This window comes from Gambusia affinis, linkage group LG07 (assembly GCF_019740435.1).
Source record: "Gambusia affinis linkage group LG07, SWU_Gaff_1.0, whole genome shotgun sequence".
In the NCBI taxonomy this organism is placed as follows: domain Eukaryota; kingdom Metazoa; phylum Chordata; class Actinopteri; order Cyprinodontiformes; family Poeciliidae; genus Gambusia; species Gambusia affinis.
This window is the reverse complement of record NC_057874.1, coordinates 20,635,914-20,663,767: the sequence shown is the minus strand read 5'-3', so window position 1 is coordinate 20,663,767 and position 27,854 is coordinate 20,635,914. Positions and strand designations below refer to the sequence as shown.

Here is a 27,854-nt window from a genome sequence, read left to right as displayed (position 1 = left end):
CTTTTCAGGTGGTGCAGCAGAGGCACATCTGAAAGTTGCAGGACAGCAGCCCTTGGGGACTGGAATTTGACACCCCGGATCTACAAGTTGAAGCTATATTAAAATATTTGCAGATTAAGAAGAATACAAATGATCTCCAGATTAGTGTCTCCATAAATCAGCATCAGTACACCAGCTTCAACTAACAGGAAGCTACAATCTCCTCATGTGATTTGTCTGGTTTCGTCAACTATGATGTTGAACTCTGTCTGCCCCCTGCTGTTCCTATAACATCATTTAAAAGCAGTTTTCTGTCCTCCCCACCTGTTCAGAAAGTCATTTCATTAGAAAACTCTACATATCTGAAGCCAGCTTATTTTTAGCTGCTAAACTGTACATTTATTTCTGTGAGGCTACAGACTGTATCTTCATCTGCAGATGACCATGCTAGGCAGGTTTGTTAGCATTAGTCAAGTTAATGTGCAATTTTTTACTAAGTACCAGAAAAAAATAGGATTAGGGATAGGGTTACCCTAACCCCATGTTTTATTTGTTTGTAGTAAGATGACACAAACAAATTGTACAACTACGCCCAACTTACACCACTGCCAAATTTAGATTTGGAAAATAAAAAACAAATACATAATAAATATATATATATATATATCTGTATATATATATAAATATATATCTGGTATTAACTAAAATCAACCCAATATCACCTCATCATTCCTTGAGTCATTATGTTTCTGTTCTTTTGAACTGTGAAGCTTTTACCAATGCTCATGTGTTTTACTTGGAAAAGTCTTATTTATTTCATTACCTTTCTCTGCTTTATAAGTAATACTTCATGGTTGTGTTTCATATATTTGTGCTTCTTTTATGTTTATATTTGTTCATTTTTTATCTTTTTCATGCACATGAAGTCCAATATTACCACGTAGAAGCTCGACAGGTAAATTTAACTTGATATTTAATGTAACAGCTTGTGTGTTGAAAACCTTCAGTTTGAGACAGAAATATCTGAAGGACTCTACGGTGCTGCAGAGCAGTAAAAAGAAAACAGGACCTGTGAGATGTTGAGAAACAAGCTGAAAATATTGTAATGGCACCTTGGGCAGAGAGCCAGACACCTTGAGACAGAACAAAGCACAGTCAGCGAGTGGGAAGAGAAGAAGCTAAAACAGACCACAGGCATTAAAGAGAAAGGAAACTACAAAGATGACTACATCTAAAGATTATCTGACAGGGTAAAATCCCACTACAAAAGGCTCATTAGCAGTCTGAGCCACACTTCAAGGAGAGGGTTTGTTTCTGAAGGCGGCAGCAGCAGTGTACAGTCAGGGTCGGCTTTCCCTATTTAGTCCATCAGTGTGAGAACTGAGATAGTTGCAGTCAGCACTATGACTGTATTGATTAATGGACAGCGCTATAGGAGGGAGTGGTGCTGGTTATTATGGGATTAAATGTATGCATACAAAGTCTTGACCACACACAAGCCCATAGGAAAAGGCAAAACAGACTGCAAGGCTGTGGTGAACTGGTAATGACATTTAATATGAATGTAACCTAAAATCTGCAATAGGGCAATAGATTTTCTTAGGTCCAAGGGGTCACACCCATGTTTCAGGCTTTACTCTCATGACAATATCAGAAGATTTTCACTTGCTCATAAATCCTAATTGATGGAGCATTGGCTGTAATAGTTTAATATCGTACAATTCCCCTCTATCGTTTCCCCAGTCCCATTGATGACACCTGATTTCAATTTTTTATATTTTATTGGCAGGTATTGGATTTATGTAGACATAACAAATGCTGGGAGGAGAAATTGGGGCTAGAGGTGGTTAATTATTTTTTTGGATTATTTTATCTAGAATTATTTATTTATACAGGATGACCTGACGGAAATCTATGCATTTGATCAATCAACAAATCTTCGCCACATGCTCACTGATTTGTCTTTTTTTCCAGATGTTATCTGTTTTAACTGTATTTTATTGGAATGGATGTATTCTGTTTTGGGCAAATAAATTCACAAGTGTGAACCAAAATTGAATAAGGATAAAACTGAGCTAAACTGTGCTGGAATGTGATCCAATGCAGAGATTCCTTGTACAAACGGGATTAATGAAGCCATATCTTTATCAATGTAGAATAATAAAGGCTGTACAATGGAGTCTAATCATTTCAGCAAGTATTTCTAGGAAATTTCCAATTAACCAAAATGGTTGAACAGCAGAAGAAAAATCACGCAGAGCTACATAGGATGGGGAGCGAGTTAATTGAAAGCTGCCCACAGTCCATGTTTAATAAACCATTTAAAGTAAATGAGATTGCTGTATGATACCTGAAAGACTGCATTTATACTTACTCCAAGAACAACAAAAACTGGAAGATGTGTTTATTTTAAAAAAATAGAAGTTTACTCATGATCTTCTGCAGAGTTTATGCAAATATTTAACAACCATATAGAAATATAACAATGCAGACCTTGTGACTATAAACATACTTAACACCCACCCAAAAATGCATTGCTGAACTGGACAAAAAAGAGAAAAACCGGAAGCAGAAACGGGTTTAGAAAAAAATATTGTTAAAAAAAAAAGGGTCAGAGGCGCCCTCTGCTGGGTTACTATAGGAATCCCAGTCATGTCAGGTAAACGCGTTTTTGTTTGTTTTGCATATACTTTTATTGTCAATTTACTCTTAAATCTAAAGGAGAGCTATGTAGTAATAAACAAATATATATAAAACATACATTTTCTATCTGTTATATATACATGTAGAAATATGTATAAAAGCGTTATGGATATTGTGTCCATAATGCTTTTATTGCAACAAAATCTGAACATATTAACAAAGAAAAACCAAGAACTAATGGAACTTTTCTGCAGAAATGGTAAATGAATATGAACACACTGTAAATTTGATCCTATTGAGAAAATGTTTGCATGTGAACTGACTTTTGTTCACATTTTACATAAGAGTGTCTGCTAGAAAGATAACAGCTACACAAACACACACACACCAATAAAGCAGTAGTACATATTCAGTTCTCCACAAACATTGATGGGTAAATCAGTAATAATTTAACACCTTATAGTGAGTTTTTGTGACACTGACAATACCAAACTGATTGAACTACACTGTTAGCCTTTGCTGTATTTTCTACAGCTAAATACCGCAAAATGCCCAGTAAAACTAACATAAAACATCTTTACAATTAGTTACTGTAATTTGCATTGCATTATGGGTAAAGGACATAGTATTACAGTAACTTACTGTATGTTTTGAAGTTGCAGTAATTTACTGTTTACACATTGCAGTAGTGGTACTGTATTTATAATATCTTGCACTGTTAGCCTTTACTGTATTTTTTACAGCTAAATACCGCAAAATGCCCAGTAAACTAACATAAAACATCTTTACAATTAGTTACTGTAATTTGCATTGCATTATGGGTATAGTACATAGCATTACAGTAACTTACTGTATGTTTTGAAGTTGTAATTTACTGTTTACATTTTGCAGTGGTACTGTACTAATAATGTCTTTGCTGGCCATGTAAGAATTCTATTTGATTTCCAACGGTCATCATAGAGGTTCTCTGTTTCTGTATTTTTACTCCTTTAGTGGTTAACATATTTTAAGGCAGAAAGAGGCATGTATTATTATTTTTTTCACATCCTAGCTAACATTAATATGCAGTTTTTTTCTGATGGCGTTTGTTTTAAACTCAAGCTTTTCCGTCCAAGTGCAAGTGCAGCTCTGTCGCTGTGGGCTCACACTGCTCAGAAAACTGTTTGAAGCCAATGTATATTTTAGATGGAGCTAACGTAACTTATAGCATCATGCTATAATGCTATTACTTAGCATGAGGTGAAAGATAGAAAAATATGATGGTGTTATTTTTGAGCTGGTTGGAATTAACGTTAGCTAAGGTGCTAATTTTACCGAAGGTTTTAGCAGCTTTTGCCGCTAAATCTTCCTCGGCGACTAGCTTTGGGTTGAGATAAGCTCATGAGTGTCTGTTAGCATTGTTGTTACATCCTTTTTAACAATATAACGTTAACTGATAATTGATCCCCCTTTTTTTAAAAAATACATCTAACTGTTCATTTGTTTAAACCATGACCTTGCAAATGTTAAGAGTGCAGATTAGCTAGGTCAACAAGGATGAATTCTAACGTTGTTCTTTTTTTTTCTTTTTGTCAGATGACTTTTTTTAACTCCCAAGCTTTTTCCCTCCAAGTGGCTGTGCAGTTTTGTCCTGCTGAGTGCTAACATAGTTTCAACTCTTGAAAAGACAAGACAACAGGTAAAAAGACAGCTCTTCAAACATATTTGAAGCCACAAAATAATCTGGAAATGTAGAGGAGCAGCTAACCTAATCTATAACTTTGAGCTTGCTACAGCTAGTTAGCCTGCTAAAGTAGCATTACATCTCCAACATAGTGTATAAGAGTCTGTAAATGAGGACAAAGGTGGAAAACATTCAAGTGGTTTCTGTTATTTTTTGAGTTGGTTCAGCCACAGTGGCAGGTGGACAAAAAAGTTAATTTCCAACCCTGGTTCCATATAAGGACTGTTCACCTGTTTAAACCATGCTCTTGCAAATTTAAAGTTAAGTCAGTACTAACAGGTGCAACTATGTACAGGTGTAAATTCTGCAGCATTTGTACTTCAGAATTTAGAGAATTTTGTAGTCATGTGAAGAAACATCAACACACAGCTAAGTTGTGGAATAGAGCAATGTCCTACTTCCGTCAGAGAAAAATAAAACATTTAGAAGAAAAAGAGGACTCAATCTTCATCTTGGTTGATGTAATTTTATATCGACTCTTAACTTAAAACACACATCTTAAATCAGAATTGTTCAATTAATTTGTTAAAGGGATCAATTCACCCAAATTACAAACATTTTGTTAACCCATATTGTACTTAGCCATTCAGATACTGTATTTGTGGAATGTAATTTTAGCCTCACAACTGTCATTCACATCTGCTGTTTCAGAGTGGTAGCAGGATGTAGGGGTAAAGTCTAGTCTAGTCTCCGGGTGAGGTTCTCAAAACCTGTTATAATCTGGGTGAACTGGCTTTAAATATAAATTACTACCAGTAATTCATATTTAAGAGTTTTCCTTTATGTTTCAAAGGTATCTTCCACCAAGATGTCTGTTGAGATGGAAATGACCTTACCTACAACACCAAGGGTAATCATGCTTGGTAAGAGGAATATTTTCTATCACTATAATTTTTTTGTAGCAATGTATGTAATAGTTATGGTAGTCTGTACTTTTACTCACTAGCATTAGCTTGACAAGGGTTTGTCTATTTTAGGAAATAGCTTGATGTCTGCAACCTGGTGGATGGTCAGTATGGAGGAGAAGGTATTTTTCGAACCTGAGCAACTACATGACTTTTTGGGTCATATTATGACTTCAATCTGGAGTATCAGGAGTCAGCATCCACCACGCTGGAGATGATACAACTGTAAGTACTCTACACCAAGCCATTTATGAATTAAATTTAATGACAGTTTGACTGATGATGAAGAACCATAGCTGATTGCTGTATTGTATGTCTTCATTTTAAAAAATACAATTAATATATTTTATTTCTGTTAAAAGATTCTTTGTGAGGATCAATCCAGATGTTGATACCAAATGCACAGCCAAAGTCAGTACAAGCTGCAAGACGGGAAGTCAAGAGGAAAGTAGTCAGTGTCAACTCCCGGATCAACACCTTCCTCAAACGACTCGCTGAATTTGAATAGAGGACTTCCAACTAGGTAAGCATTTTACCAAATGTACCAAATTATTTTATTGTCTTTTCCTCCTATCTTGCATGTTCTGACTTTACTTTAGGCTTTTTAATATGATTTTAATGAGTAGCCTGCATCTTTTCTGTGTCCGTGGTAAAAAGTGGATGTCGCTGCATCTCTTACTAAATCACAGAAATGTTTAAGTGTGTAGTCGTTTAATTGAGGTGTTTTTTTTATACTATGCAGTTTTCAGTTTATTAGGCACACCTTTGCAGTAATCCATCAGCACCAACAAAATGACTAAAAAGATTGTTATGACATGTTGTATTTCATCGTCTCCTTGGGGACATTTGCAGGGTCTCAATACAGTACGCAATCGTTTGAATTAGTGAAGACTGACTGACTGCTTTTGCCATAAACAATCCAAAAACCTGAAGTGAAGCCAGTCCTGCTCATTCTTTATGCAGCTTCTATTATCACTTCAGTGTAATTGATTTTTTTAAACAAATTATCAACTTAATGCTTTTATGCCAATGATTTTATGCATTTGGACATTGTCACTTCAGTTAATTTGTCAGCCTTCCTGTTGATTTGAAAATGTAGATAACTTCCTGACCATCTCATGACCTCCCACATTGTCTGTCTTATTCTTTACAGTTCAGCTTCCACAAGATGGATCCCACTGATTTTGTTTGACAAATGGAATAAAAGTTCTTCTAATGTAGGAAATGCATCTGATATAACAATATTTATTGATATAAATGCCTACCATATAGTACATTATCACACTTACACTGTTACTGTGATGTATTGTGTAACAGTGCACATTTAAGCTACTGTTAACTGCTTTCTGACAATGCAGCCTCTGCTGGTTTTTTAAATGAAGTATATTCTATATATTTTTTAAAAGTCAGTCTTTAATAGTTTATGGCTGGTACTTGATGCACATATGTTGCTACATACATGTGCCATAAAAATATTGACATGACCTGTAGTGTGTTCTATGGTTTTGTTGTTTTATAGATATTATATTGTGACATTGCGAATATATAAATGGATTTTATTTCAACAAATCTGCTGAAAATAAATACCTGTTTTTATTCACAGTACTTGGACTAAAATTTCTTTTGTGAAACTTTTCGGTTTATGGTAAAATATTCTTGTATTAAAAAATGTAAACTTTAATTTACAGTAAAACTGACATTATGTTGTGAAACAAGTTTACAGTAGACCAGCTTTACTATAAAATACATTTACAGTTTTATGCTATAAACTACATTTACAGTAAAGCAGTCATAACTGTAAATCACACTCACAGTAAAAATTAACTGTGAAATATCATAACAGTAAAGGTACTGTAGAATGGTAATTACAGTAACTTACTGGCAACACTGTTGCCAGTAAGTTGCCAGTAAGTTACTGTAGAATGGTGATTACAGTAAGTTAATGGCATCACTGTTGCAAGTAATTCGAGAGTGAGTTGCTGTAGAATGGTGATTTCAGTAACTTACTGGCAACACTATTATGATAATAGTAAAGTTACTGTAGAATGGTGATTACAGTAACTTACTGGCAACACTGTTGCCAGTAAGGTACTGTAGAATTGTAATTACAGTACCTTGCTGGCAACTTACTGGCAACACTGTTGCCAGTAAGTTACTGTAATTACCATTCTACAGTAACTTACTGGCAACAGTGTTGCCAGTAAGGTACTGTAAAATTACAATAAAAAGTCTAACAGTGTAGGTCTTTGAGATATACAGTTTGCTCGAGTAGCAAACTTTTAGATCAATATTGTGGTCTGTATAAGGGATTGTAAGGGGGCTGTGCAAGTTCATCTGAAGGTAGTGGAGGTGCGCTAGGCTGACTGGGAGAAGTGAGAGGATACATCGCATGTCCTGGCACAAAAGGAGCTGAATGCGCTGTAGAAACTGAGGAAACAAGAAAGAATTATTAATTTATCTTTCGAAATGATAAAAAGCTGTCACACCCAGAACATAGTAGTGAGCGGCAAAGCTTCAGAGCATGAGACGTACAGTTTCTAACGCTTGTCATAACAGAGATATGTCTTTTTATATTACTTTGTGTAAAAATTGCAAGCTTTGCAAGCTGTTTTAACACTACACCTCTCTGCTACTTTATACTAATTCAACATTAGGAAAAAAATGAGGCTTTCCATATAATTTTCTGGATTTATTGTTTCATTAGAATGCAGATATTAATGCATAATATTAACTATAATATTGTTAGATGTGTAAGGGTTTGATTTTGGCACAGAAGACTGATATAAAAGCATATCAATTTAGCTGTGTTGCCTGATGCTAACGGGAAGCTTCCATAAATCACATTTTGGTTTGGTATCCATAAACACACCAGGACCAAATCTGACTTCATGCTAAATGAAAAGACTAGAAATTTGCTGAAGAATTGAATTAGATATTCTCGGGAGAATGACCTGGACTTCTAGGATTGTCTTCTGATTGTCTATATGAATAAGTCGTACAGTCAGAGGTTGAAACAAGGTTCGGCAGCTAATGAAACAACTTACTGGCATCCCAATATGACGGTGGCGAGGTGGTGGGCAGAGTGGAGCCCTCATATTCTGCCACGGCCTGGTAAGCTGGAGGTTGTGGTTGATATCCAGATGGTGAGTAGTAAGGCTGGGGCATGTTGGCTACAGTGTTTATTTCCACTACAGAAAGCAACACATTTAGTTTGATTGTTACACTATCACCAGATATGTTTACTGACTTAACATCAGAAGTTAAAGTTTCACCATAGCAAAATATTTTTATATTAAAGCAAAAACATCAAGATTCCAAACAATATTATTGATATGATCCATGGATTTTACTGCTGCAAAAGAATTTATACTGCTTGAACTTTTTCACATTTTGTAAAATTACAACAACAAATGTTTGTGTGTTTTACACGGAGTTTGTGTGATCAACCAACACAAATTAACCAGTAAAGTGAAGTTTAAAGTTTTCAACTTTTTTAATGGAAAACATAAATAAACCTTAGTTTATGTCAAAATAGTACTTTGTAGTACTTGTACCAGTAGTACTTGTAGACGCTATTATTGCAGATGCAAATCTTTTGAGCTATGTCTACCAGCTTTGCAAATCTAGAGAATGAATGTTTGTTAATTCTTTATAGCAAAAAAGATTTGAGCTCAGTCGGATGGAGTGTATGATTTTGCTCTGCGCTACTTAAACACACACATATGCTATAAATGCATTTTAAAGTTTTTAGGGGTTTGCAGTGGTGGCACTTTGCATTTTCAAATAAAGTGTTGAACACTGCTTCGTTGGAATATCTTTGACTTGTCTGCTCTCTTGGTTTTCATGATACTGTTTGTTTACTAATGTCCTACCAGAAGTCTCTGAGGGCTTCACAGAACAGCTATATTTGTCCTGTAGTCAAATTACATGCTGTTTACAAACTGTCATATAAAAGCAATTGGTTTCACTGAAATTTACCGCTAGAGTAAATATATTCATAACTGAATAAAAATTCAGACCATTTTTATGTATGGTCTGAATAAAAATGATTGATATAAAGTTTATGTTTCTAATATGACAAAGTATAAAAAGGTTCAAGAAGTGTGACTATTGCTGCAAGGTCCAATATTCATATCTTTGCGACACTCAAACCTGCTAATTGCATAAGCTGAAGTAATAGAGAAATTGTGGCTTACCTATCTGTCTTTGGTTGCGCTGTTTTCTGCATTTGTAGCACAAGCAACAAGGAGCCACACAGCAGGTGATAAGACACACGCATATGAGGATGAAAGCAATAACGCATCCTACCATCATAATAGTGGGAAAGGGAGAAGTCCTTCAAAAAAGGAAAGCAAGCAATGTTTTCACATTTTTTGAAAGTCACACTATGAATTATGACTAAACATTTGGTAATGACTGAGGAAGAGAAAAACAGAGACACAAGTTTGGACAGTTGTCCTGTTCTTCAGTGAAACACTCATTTTGTTTTTGCAGCAATATTTGTTACTGCATTTACCACAGCAATACTTTTCACACAACTTTAAATCATGTATTTATCTTGTGAATCTGTGTACGAAGTGCAACGATCAGCTGTGAAACAGATTAAGAAAGATTAGACTGTTTTACAAAAAAAACTAGATGTATCATTAAAGTCTAACAGTCATACCTGTAAAAACTGATAAGCAGAACCAGAACTCAAGTTGATTAAAACCTAACAGTCTGTAAATCCAGATCATTAGCACACTGTACACATACACCTCAATCTTAGTTTCACTTTGTTTTTCTTGTCCTTGTCATATGACCAAGGACTGTCTGACATCGAACATTCAACGCAAATAAGAAGAAAAACTCACATCATACATCTGGTAACACGGCCACACAGAAAATACACAAAACTCTGAACCAAACACCTGTGATCATAAATGCCATGAAGCACTGTACCAAGGAAGTGACTCTGCAAGGAGACGGTTGTTGGAACTTGTATGTCCCTCCCAAAAAAAAACCCCGCTCAACAGCATTCCTCCACACATGGAAAACGCTTCTCAGTGTGAGATAGAGTTAAGAGTCAACACTTTTAAGTGATGCGTACTCTTGCCAGTAGATTTTAGTATTTTTAAATTAGGTGTTCAGTGAAAGGTTTAATTAAGGGGATTTTTGAGAGGGGGGTTTGGCGGTTGAAGCCCAGAAGATAGAAATTAAATGCAAACAGGCTGTGATAACAGTCACAGAACAGGTTATGCCTGCCAGTGAAAGGAGCATTAATGTATAGCAGAAATGGAAAGGTCAAGATTTTCTGCATAGTTTCACCCTTTAACAATATACGCTTTATTATTTAGATCTCAATTTATCACCAAATTATATAATTTGGCTCACTTTTAGAATAATAGTGCTATATTTTATTAAATGAACAGTTTCTTGTACCAAAGAACAAGTAAAACTTACATGAATGTGTCTGTATGCCCCCTACACAATAACTTAAGAGTAGTGAGATTAGTTTTCATTAAAGCAACATTTCTTTACGTTTTCTAACAAAACAGACAATAAAACCTGCTAGAACAGAAACTCTGGCCATAACCAGATTCAGACATAGTTAAAATAACTTTCAGGGTTTTTTTTTCTCTTGTGCAACATGTGATTGCAATAAGTGACTCCACCCCGATTTGCTCGAAACCTCTCTGTCTGTTTCATGCATCCACCCAATCTCTACAGATCTGTGCTCTTGTAGTTAAGCATCTGACTCCAATAATGCAGCATCCCCTTCATAGACCTAAAAGGCTGTCTTTGTCATTCCTCAAAGGAAGACATGTTTAGTAGTTTGCTGTTCTTGCAAGGCCGCCGAACCTTATATCCCCCGGACATCAGGCTTTACTGCTACCATAGGTCAATATGAACAATGTTCTCTCCGAAATCATTTTGACAGTGTATGAACTGATTTGATTTGTGATTACAGTTGTGGAAAATATTGACACAGGAGGTTAGATTTTCAGCAGAAGTTATTATCCTGACGTGAACCCATAATAATTCTGAAAACAACATTTGTGCAAAAAACAAAATCTGAGCAATAAAGATCAATCCCAAGAGAAGAGAGCTGAAATTGAGCAGCAAAACCAAACACTGAAAGTAAAAGAATTAGTCATTTCCCCACAGCAAGAAGTTTCTTGGTTTAAATCTCAACAGACATTTTTGTGTGGCAGTTGTATCTTTTCCCAACTGCGTCACATTCACTTGTTTCCTCCATTAGGCAGAAAATGTTAATTTTTAACTTAAGCATCTCCTCTAAATAGGAAGAGATGTGAAAAGTGAATGCATGGTTGCCTTTCCTGTGTTTTCTCCCTTTAGCTGGCTTACAAAGAACTGATGAGTTATTTATGATCAACCTTGCCGACTGATTGCTGGAAATAAGCTCTAGGACACCAGAAACAATAAACAGGGTCAAGAAAACAGATGCAAAACTAGTTTTATATTCAAAATTTTAATTTAAGTACACTAAAGCTGCAAAACAGAAAAACTGAGGTACTTGCCAGCATGATTACTACAGATTAATAATAGATACTGTGTCATTACAGTGGCTGTGCAGTTCTAATTTGAAATCTTTGACTTGTGATGTATTATCACTGGGGGTGAGGGGGTTGTGATGTGTGCTGTGAGCAAGAAAATGGGATAAGACTATCTTGACTTGGGACCCAGCAATTTATCCTGCACCATGGAAAATCACTAAAGACAAAATTGATTTAAACATGGTCAAAAAGCACAATTTGCTCTACAAAAGACCTCAGGTTCCACAGGTGGTAAAGCCCTATCCTGACCTTTACTGTAGAGTGGAATGAACTGTCATTGGACAGTTCATTCCAGTCCAATGAACTGGACTGGAACAATACAGTCCAGTTCATTGTTAAAGTAACTGCTGGCTACTTAAAACAGTCTGCAATCCAAGTGTTTGTTCCATGGACATTCACTGATCCCATGTTGATATGGAGATAGCTCCATATCAACATGTAGAGACATTGTTGTGCATAGTTGTGAAATAAATAGGAAAAGAAAAAATCACAATAAACTTTTTGAAAAGTGTGACATGCAAATATCAATGTCTTTTACTGTGATATCTCCCTTTAAAAATATCCTAATTAATTTGATCCAAGTATATATCAGCTATTAAATGCCTCTGTGCAAGGGCGTCAAACTCGCAACCTGCAGGTTAAATTTAGTCTGCCACAAGTATCTGTGTGGCCCTCTCGAGCAGTGGTGTCCAAACCTCTTGACCCTGGGATCAAAACTGGCAAATTTAAGCTACTTGCAAGCTACAAAATTCATTAAAATAACAATGCAAAAGTGATGTAGGGTTTTTTTTTTATCTTGTTTTACCTGCTCTATAATTTTTTTAAAAAATGCAAGAAATCTATAAATCCTTCTAGATCCAATTATAAAAAAAGTCTCTGGAATGTTACCTTAAAAGAAAATTAGTAAATTTTTAAATTTTTGGGCTCATCAGATCATTTCTGAGTTCGTCTTGACTTAAGGTTAAGGGTCGATCAGAATCATTTCAAGGGCCACAAAAAGCCTCGGGGCCATACTTTGAACACCAAGGCTCTATAGCCACAGAAAATGATAGTTGTGTGCCTAAATTTTATTTTATCAGATCCGGTAAGAATACACCCAAAAAGATCTGTAGCTGTGATAGCAGTTTTTAATAATAAGATCATAACACCCATCTTTCCTTTTCCTTCCTCTTAATTTTATTTTCCAAAGGGCACAACCAAAATATTTAAATGCCTTATACATTAACCCTTTCACTGAAAGTGAATTTAAATAACCAGGTGCAAGCAGAAAAAATACATTTTATGAAAGTCTGAAAAATAAATGGTACATGACAAGAAAAATATTTTGGATCACAAGATGAAAAACAGTAAAACCTAAGCTGTTGTTTTCGTTTTCCCAGTGACAATGTTTCAAACAGATCTGAAAAACCAAACAATGTCCAGCTAGTTGAAAACAAAAGGCAAACCAAGAATAACTTGTTTTTCTTAAAGAATGAAAGTAAAACCAACACATTTTCAAATGACTTGAGTAAATGGCAAAAACAGTTGGGTTCTTTAGTGACAACTGAACAAAGAAAAACACATAAAATTTCACAGGAAATACACAAAAGCTAGAAAAAAGCATCAACTATTCATAAATTAAGTTGTGCAATTAAGGTACAAGGGTATTTTGTTGAAATAAACCATTTTAGTGTCTAATTTGAGTTAAAACAAATGAAATGTATTCATCTCTAATCTGAATGTCTAAATGACAAAGACATTAAGTAATTTGTTATGTAAACAGGTTAAATTGTTTGAAATGAAAAGGATAAATTACTATAAGGTGCACTCAAATAATAAACAGTTCAAAAGAAAATAAACTTTTCAAAGCCAGGACATGTTCATCTGGGTTCCACAACTTGCTATGAAGGCACAATTGTGTCTTGCATTTCAGAAATGTAACATTTCTCCTTTTTGGTTTAGACTGAATATTTGGTAGACTGAAGAGAAAAGTCCTGAAGTAACACTAAATGAAGCTACAGATGCAAAAGTGTACAGATGTACATTTAACAATGAATAAAAACTAGAGGTGCACCGATTGCAATTTTCTGGCCAAAAAAGCGTAACATACTGATTTAGATTTTTCGACAGTTTCTGAAGTCTGAAATCCTGCTAAATATAACAAGGTCACCGAGTTGGCAATAGTGGAGCAACTATTGTAAACTGTCAACATGACCACAGAGGTGTGTCTGGCAATCAAGTCATTCTCACGGCATAGACAGACAAGATCAGTGGACAAGAGGGACTGAACATACTAGCATCGGCCGATCATAGATCTCCCAAAGTGAAATAAATCCGAGCTGATTTATTGACTGGATGATTTATTGGCGCAACTGTAATAAAAACCAAACCCTATTAAGTCTACCACATATAAGCTATTGTTTTTTTAATAACATTTTCCTAACTGATGAGAAGGTAAGTGTTCCCTTTTACAAAGAGTGCTTAGAAAAAAAAGTATTTCAGCAGTGTATTAACAACTAACACTAACACCTTTTTCAACATTATAAAAACAGGAGTATGACAAGAAAGAAAAAGTTTAAAGCACTTGTGCAAGAACCTGGCAGATATTTGAGGTGCTGAGAATAGCCATGAAAGCACCTTGTTCAAAGTCTGAAGGTGAATGAAGGAATCCAGCTGGCGAAAAAAAGGCGAACAGGAAGTTTTGAGGCATCTTCATAAAGTTGAAAGATTTCTGCAGATTTTAAAGACTCAAGTCAGACAGGTCCTCATGTTTCATTCCCCCAAGATGTGTAAGGAGCCACAATCAAAATGAAATCAGACAATATTTACATATATGTATAAATGAATGCTGAATGTCCATGCAAAACAAGTCAAAGGGCATCAACACGTATTTCGAGACAACTGAACACAACAGATGCTCAACATTATATTACGTTGTCATGTTTAACATCAAACTGAAGCAAGGAACACTTTCTCTTCAGGTTCTGCCAATGTCAGGAACGTAGTAGTTTATTTCTGGCATGAAGTACTTTTACCCGGTTGTGGGTGGTGCAACATAATCTGGGTTGTATGCAGGCTGTGCCAGGAAGTCCGCATGAGAGGATGGAGCGTTTGGCTGTGGGTAGGTGGGAGGATGTAGAGGATACGCTGGCTGTCCAGGGCTGTACGCAGCCTGGCTGTAAGGCATGGGCTGGTTGGGAGGGTAGGCTGGACCGACTGGAAATAGAAGGGAAAAAGCATAAGAATGAATTGGCCAGAAATATCCTTTAACCACAAAAGAGGTCTGCAACATTCAGTAAACAGAAATTATCCGTTTCCTTTTACTTAAAAAAAAAAAACAACCTCAAACATAACCTAGTAGTTAATCCACCTCCTCTCCTGCTATTCTGGAGTAACAAGATGACACAGAAGCAGGCAGGCTTGCAAAATCAGCAAAAAGCTATCGCAACATTTGAGTTAAATGAATGCATATTTATTAATGCATTCTAAGTACTGGCAAAACGTGACTAAAATTTTTAATCAAGTTAATTGTAGGGTCTGTAATTAATTATTCACAATTGATCAAATTTTAATCAAAAACCATATAAACAACAAGCAACATGTTTAATTCAAACACCCTCTTTAATACTAAAATATTGACTTTGAGACATATAAGCTCAACAACAAAAATATTTTTTGCTTTTAATCTATTGGCATAATAAGGAAAGAACATTAAGAGGAAATATTGATGTGACATTACATCAGCCAGAAAGGGGATGATGGGCACAGATTAATCTTCCATATGCGCAAGGACTCTAAGCATACAGCCAAATAGCTACCTAGTGGCTTTTAGAAAACTAAGTCAATGTTTTAGCGTTGACATCAGAAAGAAAAAACTCAGTAAATTAAAAAATGTGGGCAGAGCTGAAAAGCTGTGCAAAAACAAGAAGATCTACAAACCTGACTTAGTTACATCAGTTCTTTCAGAGATAACAGGCAAAATCTACAACAAGCTATTTTTAAAAACTTTTGTAAGAAAAACCTAAACAGTTTAGAAGAAATTCTACACAATTAAGGAATTGTATATAAATTTCAGAATTCAAAAATTTTATACAAATAGATTTGGCAGTCCAAATTGACAACCAATCAGTGAAAAACAGGTAATGTGTCTTTTTATACAGAGACTGCAAACTAGTTTCACAATAATGAGCAAATACATTTTTTTTTATTTCTTTGTGCATTATGAAGAAAACCTGAAAATATTTTAATCTGCTAAATGTGATTACAAATAAGTGTGTTATTTTTAGCTTTATTTTTATGAGTTTTTCACTCTATTGCAAATAAATGTTTGCATTTAGTTTCCAGTCCCTGAAAAAGACGCTTAGTCACTGTAATGTTAGCTTTACTGCAGACCAGACAATACATTAATGAAATATTTATCATCTGGATCACTGCTTACACGCAAAGAAAGTTGTTTTTTAACCTGACAGCAGCAGAAATTGAGAAATCTCATATGGCTATAAAGTGACATAAATACTACACTGAGAAAAAAAGGCTGACAAAATACTCCTATGTAATTTTAGATATCTGATCAAATTTGCATGACAGTTGTAGATTTTCAAAAAAAATAATGTAGACTGGATATATTTATTTAAAACAACCACAAACATGTGGCCAGCTCCCAGGCTTTTCTTATTCGTCTGGACTCAAGTAACAATTCACACTCACTGGCTTCCTGATATGGTGGTGGTGGTCCTGGGGTGAACACCTGTCCTTTATAAGGCAACGTAGGCATGGGCTGTGTTCCATAGCCAGGCTGAACTGGCATGGGCTGGTAGGGTGGATACTGGGCCGCCTGGTAGGGCTGGTGCTGTCCAGGCACTGACATTGGCTGCTGGGGGTACTGCTGGGGAGCAGAGGTCACCACTGTGGTATGGGTGGTAGTAGCTACCACAGCTGTAAGAAAACCACAAGCAAGGATGATGAATGTCTGAGAAAAGTAAAATTCTCATAACAGGATTCAGTAGGAAAGAATCTAAGGAACTGCTTAATTGAGAGAGTCCATTGATTTCACTTCATGTGATAAATCAAAAGATGTTCCCAACAGGAAAAAGTTACAATAGACATAACACATACCTATACCCATCAATTTACACCACAAGATGTTAAATAAATGTTCTTTTGTAGTATTATGAATTTATTTGAATCTCTTATCTCATTCACATCTGAGAATAAGCAAACCTTTTGTTTTATCATTATTTTGGCATAAAGAGTGTTTTTGTACTCATTAATGCTGATAAAGATTTTCTTAGAAAGACTGAAACAGTTAAAGATCAGAGAGTAGTCGATTAAGCTTTATAAGTGAGCATAAAACATAAATATATGACGGCTATTAAAAGAACAAAAGTTTAGTTCTTCTACTGAATACAAGTCATTTCTCAAAATAAAAAAAATTAAAAAATGACAAATCAACATCTATAATGGAAAGAAACTTCACTCTATTTCTGCTTGAAAACTGAGGTGCAATGAAGAAAATGTCTATATATATCATTTAAAGAAAGGGTGGGCATCTTCACAACCGCTTCCTGTAAGTGACGTCAACAGTTCTTGAGGTTTCCCCTCAATGGTTGTCATGGAAACAATGACTCAGACTGAACATTCCTGTATCTGATCCCAGAACGCAGGGCCAGAAAGCCTGATTGTCGGGCTTACTTGTGTTTAATGCTTAAAAAAAATGATAGCTGTTTTTATTTTTTTGTTTTGTTTCCTTTAGTAGCAGCTTTTTATATTTTCTATATTGCATTTTTTAGTCTTGTGGTTCTCTATCCTTCTTTACAATGTCTGAACATACTATTTGTTTTTCTACTTAATCTGCTGGAAGTAAATATAGTTTAGAGGCTTTATGAGTAAAAATACTAGCAGTTATTTCTAAAATTAAAAACAAACACCTCTGCAACAGTACCAAAGTCCAATTGGTCAGAGCCAAACAACAACTGCGGATAAACCTTAACATCAAATGTTTAGCGGCAGATTTACATGTCTGGGATCAGCCTTGTGGAGCATTTAGCAAAAGAAACCATATGCCACACTAGCACAGAAAATTATGAACTAGTGCATCATACTAGTTATTTACTTTAATTCAGAAAAAACCTACAAGTGTACAGCCATTGTATTACTAAAATAATGACCTCATCGCACATTTTTCATCAGAAATATTCCTTGTTTTCAGTAAATCTTATAAAAGAACTAAACTTACTGTGCCTGTAGCACTCAACTTTCTGCTAAAGATATCAATCCTTTACAAAAAAAATATTTTAAAAAGCAGACAAATAGATGTTAGTAACAGCAGCTACAGTACAACAATCATTTTAGGTCAATAGCTTACTAGCAAATAGTCAGCTGTTTTAATACTAGAGTCTCCACACATTTCATTTCAAAATGTTAGTAAGTAAATAAGCATTCACCTTGATCCGCTTAAACAGACATTGCTTCATTCGTAATTTAGCAAACAATACAATACTGGAACTGGCGTCTGCTTAAAGAGAATGTTTTCTGGCTGCTCTAATTATGTAATCCATTCACTTGTCATGTATGGACTGGATTATCCCGGAACAGACGCAGTTACTGTAAAACAGTTTGTGAACTTCTGCCTCTATTTTGTTTGTAGAAATTCGAAACCACAGCAGTTTTAGTTTGGCATTTTGTCAAGACCCAGAAGAAGTCAAGGAGTAATGTGGCAGTTCAAAGATAAAGCACACCATCTAAATTTAAATCAGTTTACATAACTCTGAAATGATTTACTGTTAAGACTTCAGTTCTTTTAAGAAAACTGAAGATAAAAAAAAATCTGGAAAATCAAATATTTTTATGTACACCATTTTTCTTTTTCCATATTCATCCAGACTTAAAAACTGAAGTACTATGCTGTAAAAAAATAGTGGCTCCATTTCAGATGTCTTCTGTCATATACGTTATAGTCACACTTAAATTTTCCAGAGTTACAAAAAACTGAATGTCACAAAAAGACAAAAAGCTATCCAAAGCAACTATTTTCTGGAAAGCTAAGTTCAATTTCTCTATTGAACTTAAAGAAGAAACACTTCTCTGCCAAGCTTTAAGCTATGAAGAAATCATTTAAATATAGCCTAGCAAATATGAAGATATCACAAATTCATACATCTGAGGAAACCCAATCATTACAGCCATTTCTAGGTTTCTGCGACTCCAGCAAACCACAGATACAGCATAAACAAAGGAAACATGGAATGGTGGTGATCTTTCCCTGAAGCGGCCTGCCAAACAAAATTCCTCCTGCTGCAGCTAAGATCTGCATTCCAGACTCTCGATGAGTCTGAAGACTTTTGGAAAAACATTTTGTGCAAATCTAAGACAAAAGGAATAATCTTTTAGAAGGTATATATTACTTTTACATCTGGAGTAAAAGTAACAGCATATTAGAAAAGAAGCATCACACTGAGAGCCTAACATGGCAGTGGCAGCTCTTCTGGGACTGCTTTGCTGTTTCAGGAACTGGACAACTTTTCACTATTGATCCATGAATTTTGCTCTCTACCAGAAAATCCTGAATCCTGGATGTAATGTTGTGACTTTCTGCTCAAGCACATTTTGGTTCCGCACCAGGACAATTGTCCAAGGCCAGTTTGATTACTTAATTAAGGTTTTGAAGTAAAAGATAATTAAGGTTTTGAAGTAAAAGACATGTGCCAGATATCGCCAACACTTGAGGACAGTTGTTGCTGCCAAGACTGGGAGAATTAGCTAGATTAAGAGGGCAATTTCTTTTTCAAACCCGGCCAGGTAGATTAGATACCTTATTATCTCATTAATGCAAGAAATTATTATTGTAAAATTGCTTCTTGCATTTAATTAGCTCATATTTGTAAATCCAAAAATCAGTTTTATGATCTTAAAACAATGTGACAAAAGCAAAAACTGTAAAGATCTATGAGATGAAAACACTCCGAGATACTATGCATGCTTCAGTATACTTCCCAAAAGGCTGCACCTACTAAACCAAATTTACTAAAGCAAATATCCAAGAAAACAACCAACAGCATCAAGTTTGGCTCAAACCACAAGCAGTAATTATCTTTGACGACTGAATGTGTCATAATCCCAAAGGATGATGACTAAAAAGAACTTTACTTATCAGGCTTCATGAACCTCTGCTCAGCTTGCCCTCAATGTCACGTCTGTGTTATTTCTGTAATGGAAGTCAGGTGGTGGGTGGGCCAACCGTCCTGAAATGAGTCCCCTGATGTTCTGTCTTACACTCCAATACACTGAAAACCACGAGTGCAAGTTTTCTTCTGACTATCTTCAAGCCAGGTGGCACACCACTACATGCACTAACAGGCTCGCAGACAGCCGGCGGCTCTAGGGAGTTTCTTGTTGGTTATGTGCAGGAAGCCTACACATGTGCAGCAGCACGATGCAGACACTGCAGCAAATGCCTGCAAAATGTCAATCTATTATATGCCCTATCTCCATTTAGTTTTTGTTCCAGTGATTAGTTAGTTGGATATGTTAATATGCCATGTAATAAAAATTTTTATTATTAAACATCAACAGCTTATAGATCCGAGCTACTCCTGAAAGTAAAAAGAAAAGAAAGTAATGTATGTTTACTATCCAAACTTAGCAAGAACAATTTTTAATAAAATTTTACATGAAATTAAACATACATAAAATTTTACATAAAATTTTTACATTTTTACATAAAGATTATTATGATCACCGAATAATATTTGGTTAAGTTTAAAGTATAGTAGTAGGTCCAGCAAAGATTTCATCAATTATGCTTTTGAGAATGATTGTTAATAAATTACAAATGCAAATAATAAATTGATAGTGAATATCTTAGAAATAATAATAAAATGCATTGATCTATAGTGCGTGTTTGTAACCAATTAGGTTGCAAATATGATCTTATTTTCTGCTCCAAATCAATTTTTTGTTCCAATCTGAAATAAAAGTCAGGTGTACCCAATAAAAAAGGGTTGGAGCACCAATTGAAAAAGTTAAATTAGTCTAGAGTCCTGAAAGGAGAGTGGTATTTATGGCTTAAATAGTTATAGGGTGGAAGTCAAATCAGGTGTCTGTACCTTTTTTGTTTGTGTTTTTATTCAGAAAACCAATTTTAAAACTGAATAAACTTAATACAAGTCATAAATGAATCAGGTGTTTCCTGAAAACTACTTACGCTGCGGCCTGCGGCACATCTTGTAAATACAGCAGCAGGGACAGATGCAGCAGCAGACGAGGAGAAGAAGAAAAAGGACGGAGCTCACGATACCAGTAATCATGTACACATGTGAGGAATCCCTAAAATCCTCATGGAATGTCTCATCACTAAAAAAAAAATTAAATGACAAAAAAAACAGACATCAATGATTATGTAATCTCTCAGCAAAAATCTGATTCTTTCTCTCTGTCTTTTAGTACTATCATTCGGTAATTCTCCACAGCAAGAAACTGTTTAGGTGGGTTGTGGTGCTTCCAGATGTGCAGATTTTAAGCAAACAAAACCAAAAGAAGGTGTGAAATTACATTATTACTATAGTTGATCACTAAAGACAATACCTTGTAAAATTACCAGAAAGACAGAACTTGTACATCACTTATGCTGAATACGTCAGCCCTGCAGGGAAAAGATCCATGCTTTTTGTATTTTAGTGTAAAATGATCCTTCATTTGTCCCACATTAGTAAAACATATTTGTATCAACAGCAAATTGACAGACAAAGAGAAGCCCATATGGCACACTAAAATTGATATATGAAGATATAAATAGAAATTAAATCACTTACCATCTTTCTTGAGCGCTTTCACTGAGTCTTCGATTAAAATCGGAACAGCAGTCTCTGCTTTTACAGGAACCACAGCAAAATCCTCTCTTGCACTCTTTCTGGTTATGGTAGTAATTGTACAAATCCCTATATGCTTTACAGTCATAATCCGATGCTGTAGGAGAAGACAAAGAGAAATGTATTAGAATTCATGTGCAAATATACTGGATGCAATGAGGTAAGTAAATAGTTAATGTTTTTAAAATATTCATTACACAAAAAAGGGCCGACGATCATACTTATAGGCATCTACACGAATGACTAAATGGTAACATTTCATAGCATTGAAACAATGATTAACGATTGAGTTAATGTTTTTTACATGTGGCCTGGAACAGTTTGTAGCTTTGATATTCACATAAAAATATATATATTTTTTATTTTTCTTGATTTATTAAAGTAGAAGAGCTATGATCTTATACATTAAAACAGGATAGAATAATAAAACTCTCAAGTTTACTAATTGCTGTCATGTTGACATTGAATGAAATAATCCAGTTTTAACAAAATTAGCAAACTGCAGGTCATGGAGTGCAGCATTCAGCGACTATCAGCGCCATCTTACACTGGTTAATAGAGTCACAACACAACTTCCTGTTGGAGCAGATTTCCAGGCCAAAGCGATGACAATGATAATCCTCTAAATGGAGTCAATTTAACTTGATTTGCTTAGAGGGTGCAGTTTTCATTCATGCTTTACATGGTTGTGGTAAACAAATATATTTTTAAAGAGTACCAGAAGAGACACTGAAATTATTTTATCTGTCATAGGACAAAAGGAATACCTTAATTGATTTTGTTGACAGACAAAGAGAAGCACAAATAGCACACTAAAAAAGACAACTATTTTACTTGCAAGGAAACAACTTCTCAAAGAAATTTTAAAAACCAGCATGAATTTACAAACACCAATAAGGCTACTCTTGAATGTGCAATTACTTAAAATGTCTACATTGGGTCACTATATTCTTTAAGTCTTATTCATTTATATCGGATTTTAAAAATTCTTTATGAGAATTATCCATTTAACCATCTTCTTGAACATTTTCTTTATATTTTTATAATATAGTTTGATTTGGTTAAACATATCCTGTTAATCAGAAAGAAAAGAATTAATCCTGAAATCAACCCAGACAACACGATGAATTACACTAGGAAAGTGCTTGAACTAAATTAAAGTGAGCTGAATTGAAAAACAAATTTATACATGTTAGATTGATCTTACATACATGTTGAAACAACATGAAACCTGGCTAAATAACAGATCCGGTACATTCCACCTGCTAAAGAAAATAAATATTTTAATACAGTCACTCGGGAGATACTCCGCAGTTCTCTTGCATATAACCCTTGAGTATAAATGAATAGGAGATTGTAGAATGACAAAAAGGGGAACTTCAGGTGCCTCAGATTAGTGAGTCTCCATAGCGACAGGGCATTGAGAAAGTTGATGTCGGCAGAGGACGGGGTAGGAGTTTGTTTGTGTGTGCAGGGGTGTGCGTTTGTGTGTGTACGCATTAAGAGAAAACATTCATGTTTTAAAATGAAGCAGCATTTTCTTAAAACTGCAGTACATAACTTTTATAAAAAATATTTTTATTTTACATATTTGTTGAAACTGCCACTATGTTGTCACATTATGGTACAAGGCAGAAAAAAAAAACTCATCTGCCTTCTCCTAGTGCCAACTAGAAACAACCAACCAGGACCAGCAGTTAGTGCTGTCAATCATGCTTGCTGACATGTTACTCCTCCACAGCTCTAACACATGAGGAAATAAATAAACCAAGTAACTTTAAACATTTAGCTAACTTCACCAAGTCTATGCCAGGCAAAATGAATAGATCTCAAACTGCAGTCTTCGAGGGGCAGAGTCCTGCAACTTTTAGACGTGTCCTTCGTCCTACACACTTGAACTAAACGCTGAAAATGCCTCACTAGCATGTAGTCAAGCCCTACAGAGCTCTGCTAAAGAGCTAATATTGGAGCCAGGTGTGATGAAACAGAGGAACATCTAAGTGTTCCATCACATTGGCCCCTGAGGACTGGAGCTTGAGATCACTGGTCTGGGCCAAGCAAAATGAAAAACAAAAACAAGGAAGTATGATCATGTTTATGGGCGATAGCTCTCCCACAATTGAAAACTTCTGGATTATGGCACACATGAAAACTCAGAAAAATGTGCTCTGTCAAATCAAACCAAAGGATAACTTTTAGGCACTAATGCAAAGAAAATGTGTGCAGTGACAGAAAACCAACACGGCACACAATCCTGAACATACCATATCTATATTGTAGACTCATGTAAGTATGTTTTACTTCTGTAGGGAAGGGAAACTGGTCAGAGTTCATAGAAAGATAGAACCAAATATTGATCACGCCTGGTAGATAACCTTTCAAATGCTACCACCAGCCTTTGGCTTACGGATGAAGTTTACTTTCCAATAAGAAAATTTCTGTTCAGACACGTTCCATCTAGGCTGTCTTTGAGCTATTTTTCAATTAGAGTGAAAAAAAAGAGAATAATGCTGAACAACTTGCTCTAACTCAGGGGAGCTTTATACAAATGGTTAGCACACCTTTGAGATTTGAATTTACAAAGCATGTTTAAAAATGACCAAATGTATCTTCCCTTTACAATTCAGCTTTACTTTGTATTGGTCAGTAACATAAAATTCCAAATTAAATACACTGAGGTTTGTGGCTGCAGTGTGACAAAAAAGTGGAAAAGTTAAACATGAATGAGTATTTTATAAATGCCCTGTAAAGACATGCAAAACTTTGTGGGAGTTTTTCAGCAAGTTCTATTTTGTTCTTAGACTAATATGCTGCCAAAAATTACTACATTTTATGTTTTCCTTACCATATAGGGTTAAACTTTCAGACAGACTGAAAGTAAGTACTTTCAGTCTGTCTGAAAGCAAGTACTTTCAGACAAACTGAAAGCATGCATGGGATTGCTGCTTTTGATCTTGGAAATATTTTTGTATTGTCAGTTCTGTGAGACTTCCAATGAATAACATAATATTTAAAAGTGTTGCTGCAGGCAGTAATTGTATACTCTTTACCAATGTAACCACACTATGTAATGTAAGTGGTGCACTGAAATAGCCTACTTGATAATGGCTAGGCTTTATATCTATAGTACTATTTGTTGGGCTCAGAGAGTCGGAACCAAAACCACACATACGCATTCATACGTACACAATGATTATTCTCTTCAATTCAACTCAAATATGTTGACGTAGATAAACAAATTAAATACATTTGTAGCTGTTCAAGCTAGAAGATTACATATTTTGAAGAGCAGGTGTGGTTTCCAAGTGGAAATAGTGCTTTGAATTTACTTCACTACAACCAGAAATGAAAGCTTGGTTCAGTATGTTGATTGTTTTTGTTTTTTTTTACTGATTTTATTTCAGATGTAAATAAGAACGGACAATAAGAAAAGTTACTCTCACTAATCTATTTTAACATACAACTATAATTTAGAACAATAAATAGGTATCATTTACATACAAATCGGTTTTCATTAAAATAAATAAAAATATGCAACATACACATTTTCTTTAATTATGTAATAAACTCGTCAACATTAACTTTAAGTATAATCTGGTTTTAGACAGACGGGAAGTGACATACATCCTGTTGCCAGGGGATTGGATCCAATCACAACTAGGGAAAGCGGCCCCTACCTTTCCAGTAAAAGTAAAGTGTTCTGGTTAATGTTTTCCCCAATTTGTTTTAGGAAAACTAAATAAATCATATAAATACATAAAATACATAGACAACCGATTTGTAGCTAAATTAGTTTGCTTAAAAGTTCGACGAGTTAGTTTTATCGTAGGCTTTTCCCAACTACCAACCCCAGATTAAAGTGATTACATTGGTTGGTATTCCTTTAAATTGCTGAAACAAATAATTACAGAAAAACGTTTTAGTGTTGACAAAATACCAAAATAAATAACAGTTTTTCAGAGACTGTCAGCCTCTAATTAAGGGACTGCACGTTGACGTCGTCCCCGCCTGAAGCTAACCTTTGCGGCTAACAGCTGTCAGAAAGCGGCGACGGTTTATCAATTTAATCAGCCACACTCACCAAAGACAGAGATGGACATGGAGGCACAGATGACCAACACGACTACACCGGACAAGCCTGGCACCATGGCTGTTTTTATTATCCCAGAACCTGTGCTGAAATTAACAATCTCCTCCACCTCGCCGACTGAAGGAGGAAGTCTACTGTCCTGAACCCACCGCTGCGAGTTCCCAAGGAGCTCCGCCCGCCTTCAGCGTTTACACAGGGTGGAGCATGAAGTAGCTCATGAAAGGAAGAGGGTTCTATTTGCGAAAATGCATAAATTATAGTTGCTACCATTTTTCAGAGACATACAGAAAAGGAAAGATAAAGCAACATCAACACAGTGTGCGACTCTGAGGAAAGCATGAAACTTTCCGAAACAAACCAAAGTACAAATAAGATAACAAACATGTAATAAAGATACTTTTTTTCTTCTCTTTTAGAAAAAGTACATCTGAAATAGCTGGAGTAGTATTTTTAAATATTTATTTCTTTAACAAAAAATATGCAAATTTGTAAAGTGTAGATAAAATACTGTGATAACATGCAACAATTTGAAATCACATACATCAGGATAAACTCATTTTCAGTTTGGCCCATATCAAGATTATGAATGTCCTCAGGGCCGGATGTGGCTAAATTTAATGGTAATCCACCCATTAAACTGTTAAAATAACAAGAATCCTATAGCCCAGAACTTGTGGGGAATCACTTTTTCAATCAAACATTTTTAGAGAAGCTCAGTTTGATTCAATTAAATAAGTACATGAATACAGAAATATTTACAACAGTATTCATTTAATTTAGTTTCTTTTTGACTGGTTAAAACATTTGCATTGGTACAAAGCTATGACAAAAATCAGTTTGAACAAGAGTAAATTAACTCAAGACAAGAAAGAAAAAAATCCAAAATATTAAATAGTTGTGAACACCTAAGAGCAAGTTTTATTCTAAAACCAGGATTTTAGATATATCTAAATAACATGTTAATCTTGTTTTAAATTGTTAGATTTTTTTAGTGCTTCCTTTTCCCTGACCAAGTGGTCAGATGATTAAATAATTACTTTGTTGCTTAGCTGTATATGGAAGTGGTCAGAGTCACATGAGGCCAGAAATGTAAACAAAGTATCAAGACTTAGAAGTTCCCTTTAAGGGCAGAACACCCTCTGAGGCAATACTGGAAATGTGATCACCTGGTTCTAACTTCACATTATATTAATTCTGTTTTTATTGTGTGGTCACAAACATAAAAACTCTTGGAAGTGAAAGAAGTTGTAGCTATATACAAAACATAAAATAGAATGAAAAAACGTTAACTCTAGTTTTCCAATAATCTAGTAAACAAAAAATGTTAATTGTTCAATAATCACTTGCACTTGTAGATTATTTACAACGTTTAGTCTGTAAATTATTGTATTTTCTGAACTGCATAAAATGGTTTTATAAATAAGGTCAAATTCTACATCTTTAATTTCGTAGCCTGGTATGAACAGCAGGGGGCAGAAAAACACTGGGGATACAACAGATTGAACTATAACGAAAAGCACAAATGCATCCTACATTTAAAATAGTTCACCTCGATATATAATAAAATCTTCTTTAACTATTTGATTTATATTCTATGTATGTTTCGGAGAGTAATATTTGAAAATACTAGTATAAAAGAAAAGTTGAATCTTGTAGAAAATGCACACCTTTTCCTTTTCATTTTGTTTTTGTTTAGTAGATAGCAAATACTTCTCCATTTTTCTAGTTATTATATATTTGTCTTTCTTTATTTTTTGCTTTTAAAAGGGATTTGTGCATGTGTCATAGTCGTAACATATTTTGTCATTTACTTCCTACTGAGCACAAAGTTCAGTAAGAAGTATTAAACCTCCACTTATTAAAAGTAGGGGAACCTTAAATAATGGTAATGTGAATTTGTTTACACCTAAAGTTAATTTTTAACCTTCTGAACTCCAGTCTGAATTAGGTTTTTTCCTTTTTTGGTTTTAGTTTTTTGCAAATCTGTTTTATAGAACAGAACAAGGATTTCTAGTAATTATTTCTTGTCAACCTCTAAAAAAAATTATAATACTGGTCTGAAGCATAGAATAGAAATAGAAACTATTTCTTGAAAAACCTCCTTTGGCAGCT

The 27,854-nt window shown here is 34.9% G+C and overlaps 2 protein-coding genes across 2 annotated transcripts; both read right to left on the bottom strand.

The window, feature by feature from the left end:
• Positions 1-2,382: 2,382 nt before the first annotated feature.
• LOC122834539 (protein shisa-5-like) lies at positions 2,383-10,208 on the bottom strand. Its single transcript, XM_044123060.1, has 5 exons — positions 10,104-10,208; positions 9,447-9,586; positions 8,295-8,438; positions 7,492-7,677; positions 2,383-3,126 (listed from the first exon to the last, which is right to left on the bottom strand). Exons 1-4 carry the CDS (start codon positions 10,106-10,108, stop codon positions 7,535-7,537), a joined length of 432 nt encoding a protein of 143 aa, XP_043978995.1. The 5' UTR covers positions 10,109-10,208; the 3' UTR covers positions 2,383-3,126; positions 7,492-7,534.
• A 2,706-nt stretch (positions 10,209-12,914) lies between these two features.
• Positions 12,915-25,966, bottom strand: LOC122834538 (protein shisa-5-like). Its single transcript, XM_044123059.1, has 5 exons — positions 25,734-25,966; positions 21,596-21,749; positions 20,989-21,137; positions 16,494-16,721; positions 12,915-15,002 (listed from the first exon to the last, which is right to left on the bottom strand). Exons 1-5 carry the CDS (start codon positions 25,798-25,800, stop codon positions 14,818-14,820), a joined length of 783 nt encoding a protein of 260 aa, XP_043978994.1. The 5' UTR covers positions 25,801-25,966; the 3' UTR covers positions 12,915-14,817.
• Positions 25,967-27,854: the final 1,888 nt, after the last annotated feature.

Excerpts from the sequence above, each read along its gene's own strand:
- LOC122834538 (XM_044123059.1), bottom strand. The coding sequence starts at position 25,800 with ATGGTGCCAGGCTTGTCCGGTGTAGTCGTGTTGGTCATCTGTGCCTCC. Across the intron at positions 21,138-21,595 it reads GAAAGCGCTCAAGAAAGATG|TGATGAGACATTCCATGAGG; the intron begins GTAAGTGATTTA and ends TTTTTTTTTTAG. Across the intron at positions 16,722-20,988 it reads GATGTGCCGCAGGCCGCAGC|CTGTGGTAGCTACTACCACC; the intron begins GTAAGTAGTTTT and ends GTTTTCTTACAG.
- LOC122834539 (XM_044123060.1), bottom strand. Across the intron at positions 8,439-9,446 it reads GCGCAACCAAAGACAGATAG|TGGAAATAAACACTGTAGCC; the intron begins GTAAGCCACAAT and ends TGCTTTCTGTAG. Across the intron at positions 7,678-8,294 it reads ACCGTCATATTGGGATGCCA|TTTCTACAGCGCATTCAGCT; the intron begins GTAAGTTGTTTC and ends TTGTTTCCTCAG.